Consider the following 17,487-nt stretch of genomic DNA (forward strand, 5'->3'; position numbering starts at 1 on the left):
AAAACACACACATATATATGGATTAATCTTGCTTACACTGTTAGTATATACAATGATGGGGTTGAATAAATGCCACATCATCTGAATTTGAGTTTAAACATCCAAAAGTATATATGCGAGATGCATCTAGACCCGCTAATGTATACACTTTCAGTGTATAAAATATTTATTATATATATATCTAGTAAATCTTATATACACTGATAATATACATACTATCGCGGTTGGATGCATGACACATATATAATATTTGGATTTCAAATTTAAATTCTAGTTAGAACCTAAATTATATATACAACTATGTTAGAGATAAACAGAGATCTAACAGATGAAAATTGGGAACTTAAAAGTCGAAATTCAGAATTAAAATACACAAGGAAATCAACACACAAGTAAAAAGCGTCAGTAATTGCTGTACACCAACTTAAAACAAGCACGAATTTTTCCCAACTTACTTGTCTTGTTTTTTTTTCCATTTAAAGCCCAAAAAAAGGGAAAAAAAATTCCCAACAAGTAATTAGTTTGTGGACAGGAAATCCTTGGCAGCAGCATAAAATGGGGCAGACGTAGATGGATCAAAAACCTCCATTGCATGATACCCATCGCTCAGGAACGTCACGGTCCGTACCCCCTTGGCGTCCAGCATCTTAGCAAACTCCATACCCGCGTCGACCAACGGGTCATCTAAGCAACCCGTGACCAAGACCCGCCAACCCGATGACTTCATCAGGTCAACGAGCTTTGGCCCTCCATTGATCAACGGGTTACAGTACTCGTGATCATGATCAGCCCCTTCAGGCAAACTCAAATCGAACATCTGATCAATGGCGTAGAGGGGCAAGAGCGAGTCGCCGGCCAGCCTCTGCTCCGACCCGGTTCTCTTGGTCCCACTGAAATATGGATGATGCAGTATCATCCCTTTGATTTTCAACGGCTCCAGGTCCTTCGCCGCAGAGACTGCAAGCAAGCCGGCGTTGTAAGCCAAGTTTCCGCCGGCACTGGTCCCGGCCAGGTAACAGTTGTCGAGATCAGCATAATCCCTAACCCACTCATCTCGGGCGGATTTGATCCAGTGCAAGCCGTCCATGGCGTCTTGGTAAGCCGCAGGAAGGCGGTGTTCGGGGGCCAGGCGGTAGTCCAGCGAGATAACCATGACTCCGACGTTTTCCACCAGTCCCTGGCAGAACACATCGTAAAGATTGGTGTCCGCGTTACAAAAGACGAAGCCGCCGCCGTGATAGTAAACTACGAGGGGCAGCTTCCTACGGTTTGCAGGGGAAGCAGCGGCTTTGGCCTGGCGAGGAAGATAGAGGCGCATCCACGTGTTGTTGTCAGGGTGGAGGGTAACGTCCTTGCTGATAACGGCGGAAGTGCCGTTAGGATCAGAATTTGGAGGGTTACGGATTTCAGGGTCACGTTTGACAGTGCCATCATCAGGGTTAACGATGATGTTGAGGAAGGGATTGTTAAACACCGGGCGTGGAATCTTGTCTTTCCCCATTCTCCTCTCCTTTGCTTCTCTGCTTCCTCGAGTGTATGCAAACAAGCTACTGCTTTTGGTTATCTATCGGGATTGGAATGTAACTAGATAATAGATAAGGAGGCATATCCGAATCTAATTATAGAAACACATTTGAAAGTTTTGGACTGAGCTTTTTTACACGGGAAAATTGCCAATTTAATCCTCAAATTATTTTATTAAAGTCGATTTAGTCCCTCAACATTTTATCTCACGAATTAAGTCCCTTAACTAAAATTCTTATGCCAATTGAGGATTTATACGGCATCGCCACCTAAAACACATGTATCTGTACAGAAACCAACGGTGAGGCGGAAGCTTTTTTGAAAGTAAAAAAATATGATTTCTACATCTTCCTCTTTGTCTTCTTCATCGTCAATCGTGTCTTCTTTTACGGATATTTTTAGGATTTCACCGCTTAAACCGGCTTCCATCATCCCCTTCTTACAGGGGTCTAAGTGGTTGCCCAGTAGCCAACCCAGTATTGGGAAGGCGGGGAGTTTGGTAAATAAAGGGGGAACTGCTGCTACGGCGGATAAGTTTAGTAACACCGAGAAGCAATGGCCTGTTGTGGAGAAGAGTATTGTTGCTGCAGTGGCGGCTGAAAAAAAATCATTTTCTGTGAGTCAGGGGTTCCATCATTGTTGTATATTGCAATTTACTGAAAAACTTGTAGAACTGGAATTAGAACTGCTGCTACGGCGGATAAGGACTTTGAACAAAGTAGTCGCCGATTGTCACCATCATGGGGGTGGGTAATATGTGGTTATCAGTCAGCAGCCATCCGATGGCGGCTGAGCCATTTGGTCTGTGTGATTCTTGTGTTATTAGTCAAGCAGCACAAAAAATTTTTTTATTAGACCGTAATAGTTAGTTTACCCTGCTCTTATTCTTATTTGAGCCTACTCTGGGGGAGAACCAATGGGACCTAAAGAATTTAACGAAACTGAATTATTATCGGATCGAACAAGTGTACTACGCACTCGTATGGATTTAAAATAAATCATACATAATGACACATTGATGAAACGCAATGTTTGAATCATTGACCTCCCATCCTACCAATACTTTAAGTTTTTTATGGTAGGCAACGGTCCAAAGAGCCATTGGTTTAATCAAGCAATTAGTTTGAGATTCTAGAATCTTTTTTAGTAATAGGAGAGTGTTTGAATAGGAGATTATTTAAGATATTATTTGGAATAGTTATTATAACACTTTTTGTATGTAAGATAAAAAGGTGATTGAAAAAAATAAAATAATTTGTTGAAAGTTGTATTTGTGATGCATTAATGATTGGTACAGAATCAAAAATTTGGAAGGAAATAGATCAAAGAAAGAAAACATCTAAGTCTACTAGAATTTTACCCGTGCCTTAGCACTGTTTCTTTTTATTTATTGTGAATTTATACAAATAAAAATAATTTAAATACAAAATTTAACAACAATCCTACATGTTCATTCATAGTAACTTTAAAAAATTAATGCATTCTAAATGCTCAATTATTTACTAATTTTTAAAAATTTGTTTACATACTTTCATTATAATATGATAGTATACATCAAATAATGTATTTCATGTCGAAAACTCAATAGATATTCTTTTTTACAAATATTCTTTTAGATAATTTAAATTTTTACAATGACGAACCACAAACCTAGAAGTATATATTTATATTTAATTAAGTAGAAAAGATTATTCAATCCTTTTTTTTCATCAATAAATCAACAATGTTGGTAAATCTGTCGGTATAACAGTTAATTCTTTTTTTCACTAAATTAATTCAAAATTAAAGGAAGAGATGATAAACAATTTGAATATCAATCAACGATATAGTGGTAAAATGAAGTAGTTTATAAAATATGTGAGATTTTAATAATTGTGATTTGGAAAAGTTTACTATAGTTGTATGTAATACTTTGATAGAAAACATATATCATTAACATAAGATTAGTTATTTGAGATATCATTAAGATAAGATTAGTTATTCTTAAAAGTTATTTTAAAATTAGGGATAATTTTTAAACATATAATATAATATTCAATATGGGTAAAATCCAAAGGGAAAATGATCGGTTTCATCCTTCACATTTCATAAAAATATTCTTTTCGTCCCTCACTTTTAAAATGAAGCAATTTCGTCCTTGACATTTAAAAACTAAAATTATTACATCCCTGAACCCAAATTTCAATCTGAATCAAATCACCAATCAACCTGATTATAAATTTTGGGGGTGTAATTGGTAGATCACTTGGTTAACTCAACTTGATATTCATGTAAAATTTAATGAACCTAAAAAGAAAAAAGAAAAAATTATAATATAAAAAAGAAAGATTAATTTTTTCTGCATTATCATTGTATACACTGACGGTTTTATGTACCGCCATGTCATTTTAATTTAAATTTAAATACCAAATTTTATATTTATGATACACATCTAGATTTGCAAGCGGATATACTAATGGTGCATGAAAAGATTTATAAAAAAAAAAAACTCTACTATTCCAAGACAAAGAATGGTCTTTTATGTTATAATTTTTATTTTTTTGGTTTAATAAATGTCATGTGAATACGATAAAGTTGACCGAATGATCTATCAATTCTATTTTCGAAATTTATTACTGGGTTATTAGATGGTTTGATTCAGATTGAAGATTAGCTTCAGGGATGTAATAGCTTAATTTTTAAATGTCAAGGACGAATTTGCTTCATTTTAAAAGTGAGGGGCGAAAAGAATATTTTTGCAAAATGTGAGGGATGAAATAGGTCATTTTTCCAAATCCAAATGACATAATTCTATTCAATTAGGCATGACACATAGGAGTGAGACACAACTCTAATTAAAATGACTATTTTCATATATATATATATATATATATTACTGGCATCAAATTCATGGAACGTATCAATCTTTGTTGATGCTGAAATCCTAATATGTTACTATTTTGAGTAAAATGAGCAAATATCCTGCAAATTTAGGGCCTGTTTGGAAGTCAGGTTTTTAATCAAGTTTTTTACCTACTAGTTTTTTAACAACTTTTGCTACAGGAACTCCAAAAAAACTTCTCTAAGTTTTTTACCTACCCACTTCAAAATATACAAAACACACAAAAAAAAAAAAATTTCCTTCCCTTTTTTTTCTTCTTCCTCTCTCATCCCAACCCACCACCACCTCTCCGGGCTAGACTCCAGTTCAATTACCGCTTCCAATTCAATCTATCCATCTATCATGTTCTAGAGCTTGCTCCACTCCAATTCCACTGCTACTTCTGCTTCCAACCCCATTAATTCCGTTCCCATTCCCATTCTCCTTCCCCAAGCAGAAACGCTCGTCCCTCCTCCAACTCCTCCTCCTCTATGCAGTCCAAGCGCTCCTCCTCTGCCCACCACGAAGACCTCTCCTCCTCAAACGCCGCCACTCCTCCCTCGGCCCCGACAACCCTTCCACCTCCGCTGACAGAACCATCGACTTAGACAACGAGGACGACGACGTTGCTGAGCTCGAAGCCGCCGCCGCAACCGCCTCCTTGGGTGGAGCAGCAGCTGGCGACACCAAGTCCTCCGGCCTCTGTCTCCTGGGCCTCCTCCTGCAATGCGCCAAGTGCGTGGCCATGAACTGTCTCGACGCGCCAGCAACCAGCAGCACCTGAGCCACGGGGAAAGCTTCTTGTGGCGGTTCGTGGAGGCGCTGCATTACTACTCGGCGCTGTTCGATGTGCTGGAGGACGGAATGGGGACGGACAGTGTGGAGAGGCACACGGTGGAGCAGCAGCTGTTGGGGTGCGAAATCAGGAACATCGTGGCCGGAGGTGCTAGAGGTGGGGCCGGTGGCGGAGTAGGGGGTGGAGCAGGCTGCGTTGCTGCTGGGAGGCAGAGGTAATGGGGAAGAAGAAGAAAGAAAAGAAAAAAAAGAAAAAAAAAAAGAGAAAGAGAAAAAAAAAGAAAAGGAAAAAAAGTTTTTCGCCTTACAAAAAAACTCCTACAAAAAAGTTTTTCACCTTATAAAAAACTTTTACAAAATTTTTTCAAAAACTTCTACAGTGCACTACAGTAAAGTTTTAGACAAACTCCCAAAAAACTCAGGTTCCAAACAGACCCTTAATGTTGGTGTTAAACGTCATAATAGTCAATATTATATGTCGTTATCCTTTTTTGTGCGCTAATCTTGAAATATAATTTGCTGGATCGAATGAATTAATCCATTGATTTTTTTTGCAAACATTAATCACTTCTTTTACGCCATTCAATCAATGAGTGAGATTGAATTAACAAAATTACTGATTGAGAAACATTTATTTCTTTTAAATTCTGTCTGTTGCAGCACACCTGGTGTGCGACAATAGACACATTTAATTTTTTTTTAAAAATTTGTCTTTCTATTGCCGCACATCAACAGACAGATTTTTTAAAAAAATTGCCATTTCTGTCCTCGTGTGGGGGACTGAATTGCAAAAAAAAAAAAAGAATAATTCTGCTTGGTTGCGCGCACGATTGAGAATAGGGTACAGAAATCCCTCATTTGAGGGAAGAATTTTTTTTTCCAAGAAATTTCCCGCAGGCTGAGAGTGAAACTACAGGAAAAGGAAATTGTTACCTTTACATGCGACTCCATTCAAAATACTGCTTAGCATTGTTTAATATCTACTTAAATTGTATCTTATTGCCTAAACTTCAAACACATGGAAACTAGTGTTTACTGTAATTACCCCAGATGCATTTGATGTGTTTAGCATTGAGTTTTCTTTAAAAAAATAAAAAAAGGCCTAAAACAGCGAAGATATTAGCTACTCCCTCCGTTCCGAAATGTTTGTGAATTTTGAGATTCCAACTCATCGTAAATTGATAGTGATGTTAGTCGATTTGTTTTTAAAAATTTAAATTTTAAATTTGAATTTAGTATTTTTTATATATATATGTATAGATACCATTTAGCTTTGTTATTATGCCACCGTCTCCGTGTGGATTCTTTTGCATCGTTTCAAGAACTCGGGGACGAAGTACTTGATAAGATTTAAGATTGTCTATGATTGGGTTGGAGAGGTAAGGCAAAATTGTTAGCAAAGGCAAATTTTGTTCACTAATTTTGATTAGTAGTAAACTAATCAAAAAAATTAGTAGTAAATTTTGATTAGTAGTTTTTCAAAAAAAAAAATTTGCAATTTTATCCAACTCAAGCCTATTCAAATTTTAGTTTGAGTACCAAACTTGAAATTTTAGTCTGTCAATTTTATCCATTTTTAATTTGATTCTTTTACTGCCCTACTTGCTACATATGCTTTCTATGTTGCGCATATGCGAAGATTCTTTTCTTTTTCTTTTTCTTTTTTTTTTAACAAGTTGTATCTGTGCGCGTACAGACCCGTTGCAGCATAAATTTATGGAATAATTTCCCAAACCTCCCATGTGACGTGCCATAATAGCAGTTAGCACCCCTGTGGTTTTGGAAATCTCTCTTCTTACCCTTGTCAGTTTGATAAGACAAGAAGTCCCCATTAGAAGTGGTGAATTGACAAGACTACCTGCTGAAAGTAACTAATTCTTTTGCTAAAGTTGCAAAAAAAGAAGGAAATTGTAGAAAGCAAAAAAAAAATCAGGATACTAAATATCAGGATACTAAATACTAAAAAAAAAAAAAAAATCAGGATACTAAATACTAAAAAAACTGCCATTTCTCTTGGCGTCATTTGTTTTGTCTATTGTGTTATCTTATGAACCTAGATTTGGCATTGTTGTGAGTAGTTCTTGACAAGAAGTTGCAGTAACGTTCTGGGTGACTTCATGCACACATCTGAGGCAATGGCTTACACCTAGTTTTCAGACACCAACTGCCATCTGACTTCATTCGGCAAATGCTACGCGGTAATTTCTTTTTTAGGAACATTTTATTTAGTTGCTTGTATTCTCGAATGGAGCTGAGCCAAAGTTTTCTTGGTTTACATTCCAAAGCTGTAAACCCTTGTCTTCTGATTCTGCAAATGGAAGGCAAATGTTCATACACATTAGGAAGCAAGCCTTTAGTTTTTGCAGTTAACTATACATATAAAAAGAAACATGATATAGTGATGCAAAAGAAAAAGTTTGAGAAGGAGCTTTGCCTTCCAATTTCCCAAGTGTCTCGCTCTTGATAATAGATCAGCTTTTGCTGCTGGCATGGTACTTCTGATACCTAATTTCAAGCTCAGTTTATATCAATGACGTTTGATAGCAGATTCAACAAGTTTGATCCAGCTTTATTATTATTAGAGTTAGCAGATTTAACTTGACTGAATTTTCAGTTGCTTCTTTGTCATACAAAATCAAGAAGTTTCCTTTTTGGCTACATTATCTGGTACAGCAGTTGGACGGAAGTTGTTCTCCTTTTAATTACATGCATGTTGCTTCTTATCAAATTTACTGGGACGCAAGCAAAAAAACAAAAAGAAACAATTAAAGTCTCGATATCATAAGGTTCTCTCCAGGTTTTCATGTAAGTATAGCATCCGCTTTTAGTTCGCACTGGTATTGAATATATGGAGATGAATCACATTTGGCAAAAGTCTTCATACTCTACTTCATGCAGATTACACAGCACCCCCAGCTTATATTGCCTACTGATCTAAATGACAGATGATCAATAAGGCTCAAATAGATGGCTCAAATAGTTGGGATATAATACACAGCTTCTGATGCTACAAACCTTATCACCTTCATTGCCATCGTACCACCGGAAAAAATTGCATTCTGAGCAGGGTGAAATAGAGCATATTCAGATTCCTTTCACTCTCCAAAATCCTAATTGTTGTCTTCCTATTGCAACCACAATATCGATTCCTTATAGTAAATGATGTTTGTGAATCATAAGAGTGCCGTCCAATATTAGAACTTGCCATATTTTGTTACAATATCTTTTCTAAAATGCCTCTTAATTTTTTTTGGGGGGCAAAATGCATCTTAAGTTGGCCCCTTTGCTGCTGAAATTTGTAGCTTTTATAATCTTTAGAAGTTGAGAAGTAGTCGTTGCAAGCAAAGCTTGTACCGTCGTAAAACTCAACCGCTACCTCTTTTTTCTTCATTACACTTGCACTCCCCGTTATTTTGTCCTTTACTTTTTGGTTTTGTTTTGATTTTCTTTTCTTCTCTAATAATCATATAAATATTATCCCTCCTCCAATATGCATTTTATAATGCTAATTCAACCAAAAGGGGTTGACAAAGTTACACCACACGTCATTGGGGCGCTAAGTGCTATTAGTGCAAACCACAGAGGAAGTTTGTGTAATTATCCCTAAATTTAATCTGATACAAGTGTAAATGCAACAAGTAAGAAGACAATATAAATACGATATTTGTCGCAACGATCTTCTGTCCTATACTCTGTACCACTCTCTGTCCCACTTTTTATTATATTGCTATTTTTCCTATATAAATAACATGTTTTAATTCTTTTTTGCTTCCTTAAGATCCAATAACTATTAATTAAGTAAAAATTAAATATAACAACTTCAAAAAAACAATATATAATAGAAAATTAAAAAATACAGCAAAAAATTCATAAAAAATCTCATTTTTTATGCATTTTGATTTTTTGAGTTTGTTAAATTTTGTGTATTACTCAATTAATAGTTATTGGATCTTAAGTAAGTAAAAAAGAATTAAAACATGATATTTATGAATGAGAAATAACAATATAATAAAAAATGAGACAGAGAATGACACAAGATGTGAAACAAAAGATCCATTGCGAATATTTGTACCCTATAAGTATAAGCTTCGGGGCTTGGGGTACAGACTCGCCACATGTCTAGGATTAGAGATAGGGATGACAACGGGGCGGGGTTGGGGCGAGGGACCCCTCCCCCGTCCCCCGCCCCGTTGCCTATTAGTTCCCCCCGTCCCCCTCCCCATCCCCTGCCTCCCGCTCCCCCCGCCCCGCTTCCCCCGCGGGGTTAATAAAATTTTATTATACAATTTTATTATAATTAAATTTTAATAAATAATCAAATACTAAAATATCAACACATCACCAAATTATTATTCATTATAATTTTACAATTGAAACTCATAAAAACAATCAAACAGAAGTTATTTGAATACAATCCAATATGATGAAATAAATATAACTAAAATAGTCAAATTTTCACTTTTTGTACAAATGCAATCACTAATTCATCATTGTGTTTGTGCTTTTTTTTGAGAAAAAAGTGTTATTCCATTAAGTGTAATTAGAAATTTAGTATAAATGTATTAGTAAATTTAGTATAACTAATTAATAAATTCTATTAGTAGACATGTATAATTATTCATATAATTGATAATATCAATTATATTACATAAACTAATATACATTATATAATACATCTAACTAATAATATCATTATCATAAGTTTATAACTAATTAACTTACATATAATATATAGTCATTTATATATATATATATATTTTTTGTTTTGCGGGTGGCGGGGCGGGGGAGTATCCCCCGCCCTAGAAGCGGGGGGGAAAAATTCGCCCCCCCCCCAGCCCCGTGAGCCCCCGCGGACACCACCCCCATTGCCATCCCTAATTAGAGAATGTCGGCCTATTTTTAGGACAGTAATCCGACGAAGGAAACATTCTGGCACACGGCACATCTGTTTTACTAAGAGGGAACAATTTTTCTCATTCCCCTAGACAGAAATCTGATGACTCTAACATGGATCATCAAGTATGTTTACGAATAATAGAAGTCCGAGGCGGTAACAAAAATATTTTAACCGCAGATTAATCGGCTTTCTCCTAAAACAAGTATGTCAGGACTCAGGACTACAAGTGTTTGGCGGTAATTGATGGTCTAAAGTTTATGCCACAATAAAATTCTTCTGGCATGACGAAAGATTTTCACGTGGAAACTCTTTTTTTTTTTTTTTTAACTCACTTTATGTTTATTTTCTTTATTCATTTCCCGTCATTTTCATCTTCATCTACCTACAGTTTAAAAATTTCCAAAAAGCACTAAAATTGCCTTAAGTTTCTAAAATATAAGAAAAACAAACAAAAGTCAAATAAAACCTCCCTAAAATAATGCTCGATAAATAAATAATCTCTATTAAATCACAGTCCGGACTTGTACTAACAAGCTAAATTAATAATAAGATAATAATTTTTTGAGAGCTTTATATAGTCTTTCGGTTCCACTATATAATAAATTAATAATTCACTAAAATTACATATTATATTTTTCTAAAATATGAGTTATTTATTATTGCTTGTTTTTTTCTTAAAACTTAAATCTAACTGAATCTCATCCAAAATTAGCCATGACAGATCACAATTGCATAAAACGTTATGTGAGTGAGTATAATCGAAAACATCCCACATGCACTGTGGACATCTATCTTTTTTATATTTATCGTTTAGTGTTCCTAACATCTTGATAACAAAAAAATGATATCAATCACTACGTAATTGAAGATATTAATAGAATTAAATTATACTTACAAATCAAATACATATGAATTAGTTTATATTCCTTAAATAGAATTTTAAGTACACTCTCAATAGTTAATAAATTATTAATTTATCAATTAATTAATATCTCTTTAAATTAATAAAATTTGCATGTCCCCAAAAATATTATTTATAGAGGATTACTGTATAATTAAGGACAGAAAAGAATAGAGAGAAATCAATTTGGTTGGAGAGAAAAAGAGATTTTGAATATTTTTCCCAAAGGGAAAAATGATTCCATCAAAAAATGTGGTTAGGCTAGACAACCTGTTGATGAATAAGCTAAGATATTTATTAACCCCCTGATAGTAGTGCTAACTTTTTTGTTACAAGGCAAATTAAGAAAAACAAAAGTATAAATTTTGAAATGCTAAATAAAAGGTGGAATTTGAATTAGCTATAGATTCGTGTGATCACCCCTATCCCATTTTTATTTGCCTCAACAATATTGCTTCAAGATTTTACTGATATAGGACTCAATACTAGCAAGTTAACCTAACTGCTAGGCAAAGAGGTTTCGATGCTACATACCAGCGCCAAAATTTGCTTTTCATTTTCTGCAATGAAGAGAAGGAATGCGCTCTCATAAGATAACGAAAATTGAGGGAACCAAAAACCTCCTTCCTACACAGAAAGGCAAAGAACAAATAAAGCAAAATGCTCCCTTCCATATGGAATCATCATGCAGTGCAAAATCATTTGCCTTAGAACATATTCAAGCAACAAATGAGATCAAGATTTCTTTCCTTTATCCCTCCGATTAGGCGATTACCTTCAAAAGCTAGGGAATCAAATTGCACCAGCCATTTTGTTACTTCGCCAGCAACCGTCCAATGGGCTTGCTTGCTTAAGCCTAGGCTGCTTCCCTAGTTAGCTGTATCCTTGATAGATGTTCAGTTAATACTAGTACTACTTTCTTGTTGAAACTGCACCGGCCGGCAAACAGCTTTTAGGTTCCCCAGTAGGTAGTACTACTATTACCAGGATGACTGCCTCCTAAGTACCCAAGCTGTAAGTAATAATTCCAAGGTTGAAGTTGCAGATGATTGAGAAAGAAAGGCTGCTTTTACTCCAAACCCCCATCCAAAAGGGGGTGAGAGGCGAAATGACTGCATGATTCAATCAATCGCATTCAATAACCTCCGGCGGCCGCTGACATCGAAGACTGCAACTGCAGCAGGTGGTGATAGCAGTCCGCCGCCGTCGGTCGCTGCTCCGGGTTGTGGTCCAGACACCTGTTCTGCAACTCCCGCAGCAATTTAGGGACAGCCACCAATCCGCAAGTCTTAACCAGCTGACCCACCCCCCACACATCCACCTTCACCCCGTGCAAACCCCTACCCATCTCCGGCGCGTGCCTCCCACTCGCCTCTCCTCCGTGCGGGTATATCTGGGGTGCACTCACCGCCTCATCAAACCCGGTTATGAACCATTCGTTTTCCCTATCGCTTCTTTTCATCACTTTCTCCCAACCCAGATCTCTATGCATGAAGGAGAGGTCGTGAAGGGCAACTAGCGCTTTTGTTACCTGCTTGAGAGCCTCTATTAACTGATCACAACTGGTTGGATTCAACTTGCATCCTCTAGGCTTGAACACAATTCCTAAATCTTTCTCGGACGATCGTATGATGAATTCGACGTGCGGGATCCGATGGTCCAGAAAATCGTAGATCTCTTTGACTGCAGCCCACCTTCGTTTGCTTGAAAACAACCTAGTCACTGAGTTAGGCGTCATTTCCAAGATACTACCGCTGCCCAAATCAATTCTCTCGAAGTCACTGTACGGAAGTAGCTTGTAAGAGACGTCGCCACCATTTATGCTCATGCTACTTTGGGAGCATCGATCAGCTAACAAAGGCAACAACCCAGCGATCCTCCAACAGGGAACTAGGGCTTTTAGTCTCTCCATCGGGGTTGAGAGATCGACTGTATAAAGATCCGTCCGGACAATCCGGTCTTGGGATCGGCTCATTGCGCAGAATGTGACAATGTAGCCCACCGCATAGTAGCCCAGTACGTACGGAAGGTCAGCGTAAGTCCAGAGCAACTTCTCCACAATTGAGGAAGAAGGGTCTATTTGCCCTTCCCTCAATTGATCCGTCTCCTCCCCCCTCCACAAGCAGAAGTTCCTTACGAATGCTGTCACATTAGGCCACTCATCCTGCATCGTTTCCGCCAGAGGCGAGCTGGATTTTCGGACAAACACCATTTCAACCGCACAGAATTTGGACACGATCCTGTTGACACAATCATCCCAAAGGCCAATAAAAGAATCTCTAGCGGAGGCGGATGCACCACTTAGACTAGGGTTTTGCCTCATAATTGGGCTCAAGATGTCGTAAGCAATGGCTCTGCAATCCAAAAGTTCGCTAGAGATAGAAAAGAAGAGATCTTTCCCTTGAGGGAGGTCCTTGTACACATCTTTCCGGAGCGGGAAGCGAAATTCTTCAGGCGGCGGCTCTTGCAGGTGCCAGGAGAGCTCAAACAAGCTAGGTAGGGTTGGAGGTGGAACCCGCAAGCATCCCAGGTAATAATCACTAGGGTCTTGAAATTCCCATGCAGGGATAGCTGCATCACAAGACAATTAGTTCTCAAAGCATGCCCACCATATCTCGGTACTCATCCGATCCTCTAATACCTGTAACTCGTAAACTACTTTGCAATTTGCAAGCATCATCAGCTATAAGAAGATGAAAATGTGTAGGAGCGACTTACGTCTAATGATGTTGGAGGGTTCAGCAGAGTGAACAGGAACTCTTTCACTGGGACCTGGCAGATATCAGTGCAGAGAGGATAGTGTTTTAAACTGGTCCTAAGGTCGCGAAATACGCAAATTATACCACGTTCTTTTGAAGAAGCATAGCAGGAATTTCGAGCAGTATAAAAATTGGTAGTTCCTGTAGTACTCAATATACTCCATACCTGAAGGAATAGGAACGGGAACAAAGAAAGATTTTCTTCTGCCAAAGACTTTGACGTGTTGTCCAGGGAGGAATCTATCAACGGAAAAGCCTTTTAGAGGTCCATCTTCAAAGGCTTCCATCATGCAAGCAACCATCGAATCATCCAAGAAAGTAATTTCGTCAGCATTTAAAAAGCTTGATCCTTGGATTTTCACTCTTCCCCTATGGTGTTCACCTTCTTCAGCCCACAAGCTCACGGATTCTTCCCATATCATTCTTATCTTACCTATTCGGCGAAATTCCTTTGAATAAGTAGAAGTAGATGGACCACCACCAAGCACATCTAAAGAAGTCTCAAACCCTAATGTTGTTCCTCCTCTCCCTCCATGTGGGAAAGCTTCAGCTCCACTACTAGTCGCAACCAACTGCTTCGACCTTGCTGTAAAAAGTGTTTTTATGGAAGCAATTACCAAAAAATGTTGATGTTATCAAAATCTTAGTCGTAATCTGCATATTTGGTAAAATGGATGTACCTGCAGGGAGTGAAAGATCTTCTTCGCGGTACGGAGGAGGCGGTGCCAATGATGACTTTGTTGTGGTTGCGAGGACTGACCGGCCGTCGTCACCCCCAATGCCACCAGAGACTATACCTGGGGAGACTCCTCTACTGTGAGTTCTCATTCTTGAGCTCATGAATTGAGAGAGCTCTTCAAAAACCTCCTCATCGAATGAAGCAGGCAACCTGTGAAGCTTCCTCTCATACGGCGAGAGCCTAAAGTAACTCTTCCCAACCTGGTCCCTTTCACCGCCTCTCTCCCACTCGTAAACCTTTCTGAATTCTCCCAACATATTGTCCCACTTAGTCCCAGCAGTCTTGGCATCCCTACTTACCCCGTGTCTATTCAAGAATTCAGCGACTTCCCTATCCTTATCTGCTCTTGTTTTCCCCCTCGCCGGTGCAGTGGCTGCGACGTCAGCAGCTGCTCCGCCCTCCCCACGTTCTGAGCCGCCTCCGCCTTGGTACTGAACCCTCCAAGCCCTAGCCAACCACAGCATCTCATTTGGTTTCCAAACAGGGCTGACATATTTGCCTTTTCTAAATTGTTGGTGCTGGAATAGGGATCCCTCTGGGTTGGCAGCTTCGTGGCCTGAAGCAGCAGAGTGGGATGGCCTCGGAGAATGAGAAGGTGAAGATGAAGTGTCGGATGAGGAAGCAGCCACGGCCACAGTTTGCGGGTTGGTTGCAACTTGCGTAGGTGTTGGAGAAGGGCTTGATTCGGTGGCGACTAATATATTTGTTTGTGTTTGCCTTTTTTGCGGTGGTTGTTGAGAGGATGCAGAAGGTGAGAGCTTCCATTGACCAGCTGTATATCTAGGTCTCTTTGGATTCACAGCTTCAAAGTGTAACTGTTGTTGCTGCTGCTGTTCAAAAGATCCTGCCGTTGCCACGCTGGGGATGTATGAAGGAGCAGAAACGAACGGAGCACCAGTAAGACCAATCCCATGCTGTTGCTGCTGCTGATGTTGTTGTTGTTGGGAGATATTTTCGGTTGGTTCTTGATCGGGGTCCTCAGCAGGAGTTGATAAATGCTGCTTGGAATCTCCTTTGCTGTCACTCATCTTGGATGGGCCCAAACACAGCAAGAAAAGGAAAAAAAATCTCTCAAACAAGACGAGGAACAAGCACAATTACTGCTCAACTAACTTCGTTCGCTTCAAACTTTAATCCCAAATATCACATGTATGTATTTAAATCAGCAGTTCTAGTTGAGCTGCGGAGGGGAGGGAGAGGGGGGTCATGCCTAGTTGTTGGACTTTATGAACTTAGGGTGCCCTAAAAAAATGAGGGGGAAGAAAAAAAAATGTTGAATGGAAAGAGGGTAGAGATGTTTGTTTGTAATTTTTATTAAGCTTTAAACCTGAGGAAAGCGAAAACGCCAAGATAAACGCACAAAACCCCGCAGAAGGGGGGAAAAAAGTCGAGATTGTGGAACCTGCTGTGATTAGGACGTCTCAGTTGAGGAGCTTAACACTCTACTTTTTGTGCTGCTGTGATTAAACGGGGCTTGTATTTAGAGAAAGACGGAGAGAGACGGAGACAGAAAGAGAGGGAGTACGGCGGGAGCATGATCAGAGAGTAACGTAATGATTGTAGTCAAGAACTACTGAGAAACGCGGCTTCGCTGGCTCCAAAAATTACCCAAGTCTTTGAGGAGACATGTGTATAATGTTCAATTAGTGCAATGTTTTGTGTTAATAAAACTGGAGGCAGACAACAACAGCCTCCGGCTTCTCGCAGGTTAATTAGCTATAAGGACATCTCTTGTGAGAGTGTGTGGTGTGATTGTTTGCTACTTTAGTGGCAGAAGGCGGATGTGGACGCTTCGAATGTATAGCTGCCAGCCCCTGCTGCTGGCTCCTCCTTTTGCAGCTGCTGCGTGACTATCCCCTCTGGCCCTGCTCTCTCTCTCTCTCTCTCTCTCTCTCTCTCAGTTTCATTTCATGCGACAGGCAGCGGGCAATTCAGGGTGGCGCAAAGGAGAAAGCCTAGCTATAAACTGCTGGACAGTACTTTGTACATTATACCAGCAAACTTGAGACATGATAGTGGGTGCTGCTCCGTGGCGTCGACCCAGCAAACTTTTCTTCATTTTCATTTTTCGAGTGGGAACTCAATGCCCTTTTCATCTTCGTGCCAGTATCTGTAAATGGATGATCTTGCAGAACTCCACTGTTTAGTGATAATTTCCTGCCTGTGTCACTCCTCCAAACCCCCCCCCCCCCCCCCACAAAAACAAAAAAGAAATCCTTCCGTACGGCCAGCCACTCAGCAATTATTCTTTGGGAGATTTAATTACGATTTTCTCAAATTTTAGTAATACTGCCAACTACTAGTAATGACTCGCAGCCAGTACCAACTAGTTATAAATCATATACGAATATTTTGCCATTGTGGCATTGTGCATGCATGACTCAAATAAAATAAAAGAATGGTCTATTCCATTGCGTATGAAAAGTTTGCCTTCTATATATGGTCGTTCGTATTACAGAAACTTGAATGCCCTCCTAGCTACGTTTTTTTTCCCACTTGGGTGGGGGATCGAATTACCTCCTATTTTGACTTATAATTCATCCCACCATCTTCACGGTAGTATTAAGAAAGATACACAAACCTCATCATTTTTCTTTTCTCTTTTATTTTAACTTTTTTTTTTAACTCTCCCATCTCTCTCTGCATCTTTTTCGTCCCCAATTATTTTGTACTGAATTCGAACTCTGAATATAAAAAATAGTCTCTCTTATATTAGCATCAATAAAGAGTCTCCAACAAATCATTACACGGTCTTAAAATACAATAATTTGACGTTATTGAATTGCTCAAAGCATTTTTAAGGAGAATACTAGTATGTGTCTTCTACCATTACAGGAACATTCTCAATTTAACATGCCCCTAATCTTGCGACAAATAAGAGAAACATCTGAATACCGATTTGTTGATAATACACACTGTTTTGGACTGTATATACTTTATCATGTTTAGATATAACCTTAATTTGAAGACCAAAAAGGAAAAAGTAAAATAGCTCCAGTAATGGAAAATAGA

At 38.6% G+C, this 17,487-nt stretch overlaps 2 protein-coding genes across 2 annotated transcripts; both read right to left on the reverse strand.

The window, feature by feature from the left end:
- Positions 1 to 335: 335 nt before the first annotated feature.
- LOC113725098 (carboxylesterase 1-like) lies at positions 336 to 1,602 on the reverse strand. The gene has a single exon (XM_027248090.2). It carries the CDS (start codon positions 1,499 to 1,501, stop codon positions 518 to 520), a length of 984 nt encoding a protein of 327 aa, XP_027103891.1. The 5' UTR covers positions 1,502 to 1,602; the 3' UTR covers positions 336 to 517.
- Positions 1,603 to 12,112: 10,510 nt separating this feature from the next.
- Positions 12,113 to 15,503, reverse strand: LOC113720326 (uncharacterized). Its single transcript, XM_072073086.1, has 4 exons — positions 14,417 to 15,503; positions 13,903 to 14,322; positions 13,696 to 13,749; positions 12,113 to 13,548 (listed from the first exon to the last, which is right to left on the reverse strand). The coding sequence occupies exons 1-4, from the start codon at positions 15,501 to 15,503 to the stop codon at positions 12,113 to 12,115; spliced, it is 2,997 nt and encodes a 998-aa protein (XP_071929187.1).
- Positions 15,504 to 17,487: the final 1,984 nt, after the last annotated feature.

The sequence above is a fragment of the Coffea arabica genome, chromosome 2c, assembly GCF_036785885.1.
Source record: "Coffea arabica cultivar ET-39 chromosome 2c, Coffea Arabica ET-39 HiFi, whole genome shotgun sequence".
In the NCBI taxonomy this organism is placed as follows: Eukaryota; Viridiplantae; Streptophyta; class Magnoliopsida; order Gentianales; family Rubiaceae; genus Coffea; species Coffea arabica.

Excerpts from the sequence above, each read along its gene's own strand:
- LOC113725098 (XM_027248090.2), bottom strand. The coding sequence starts at position 1,501 with ATGGGGAAAGACAAGATTCCACGCCCGGTGTTTAACAATCCCTTCCTC.
- LOC113720326 (XM_072073086.1), bottom strand. The coding sequence starts at position 15,503 with ATGAGTGACAGCAAAGGAGATTCCAAGCAGCATTTATCAACTCCTGCT. Across the intron at positions 14,323-14,416 it reads AGATCTTTCACTCCCTGCAG|CAAGGTCGAAGCAGTTGGTT; the intron begins GTACATCCATTT and ends CACTTTTTACAG. Across the intron at positions 13,549-13,695 it reads ACCCTCCAACATCATTAGAC|CTATCCCTGCATGGGAATTT; the intron begins GTAAGTCGCTCC and ends CTTGTGATGCAG.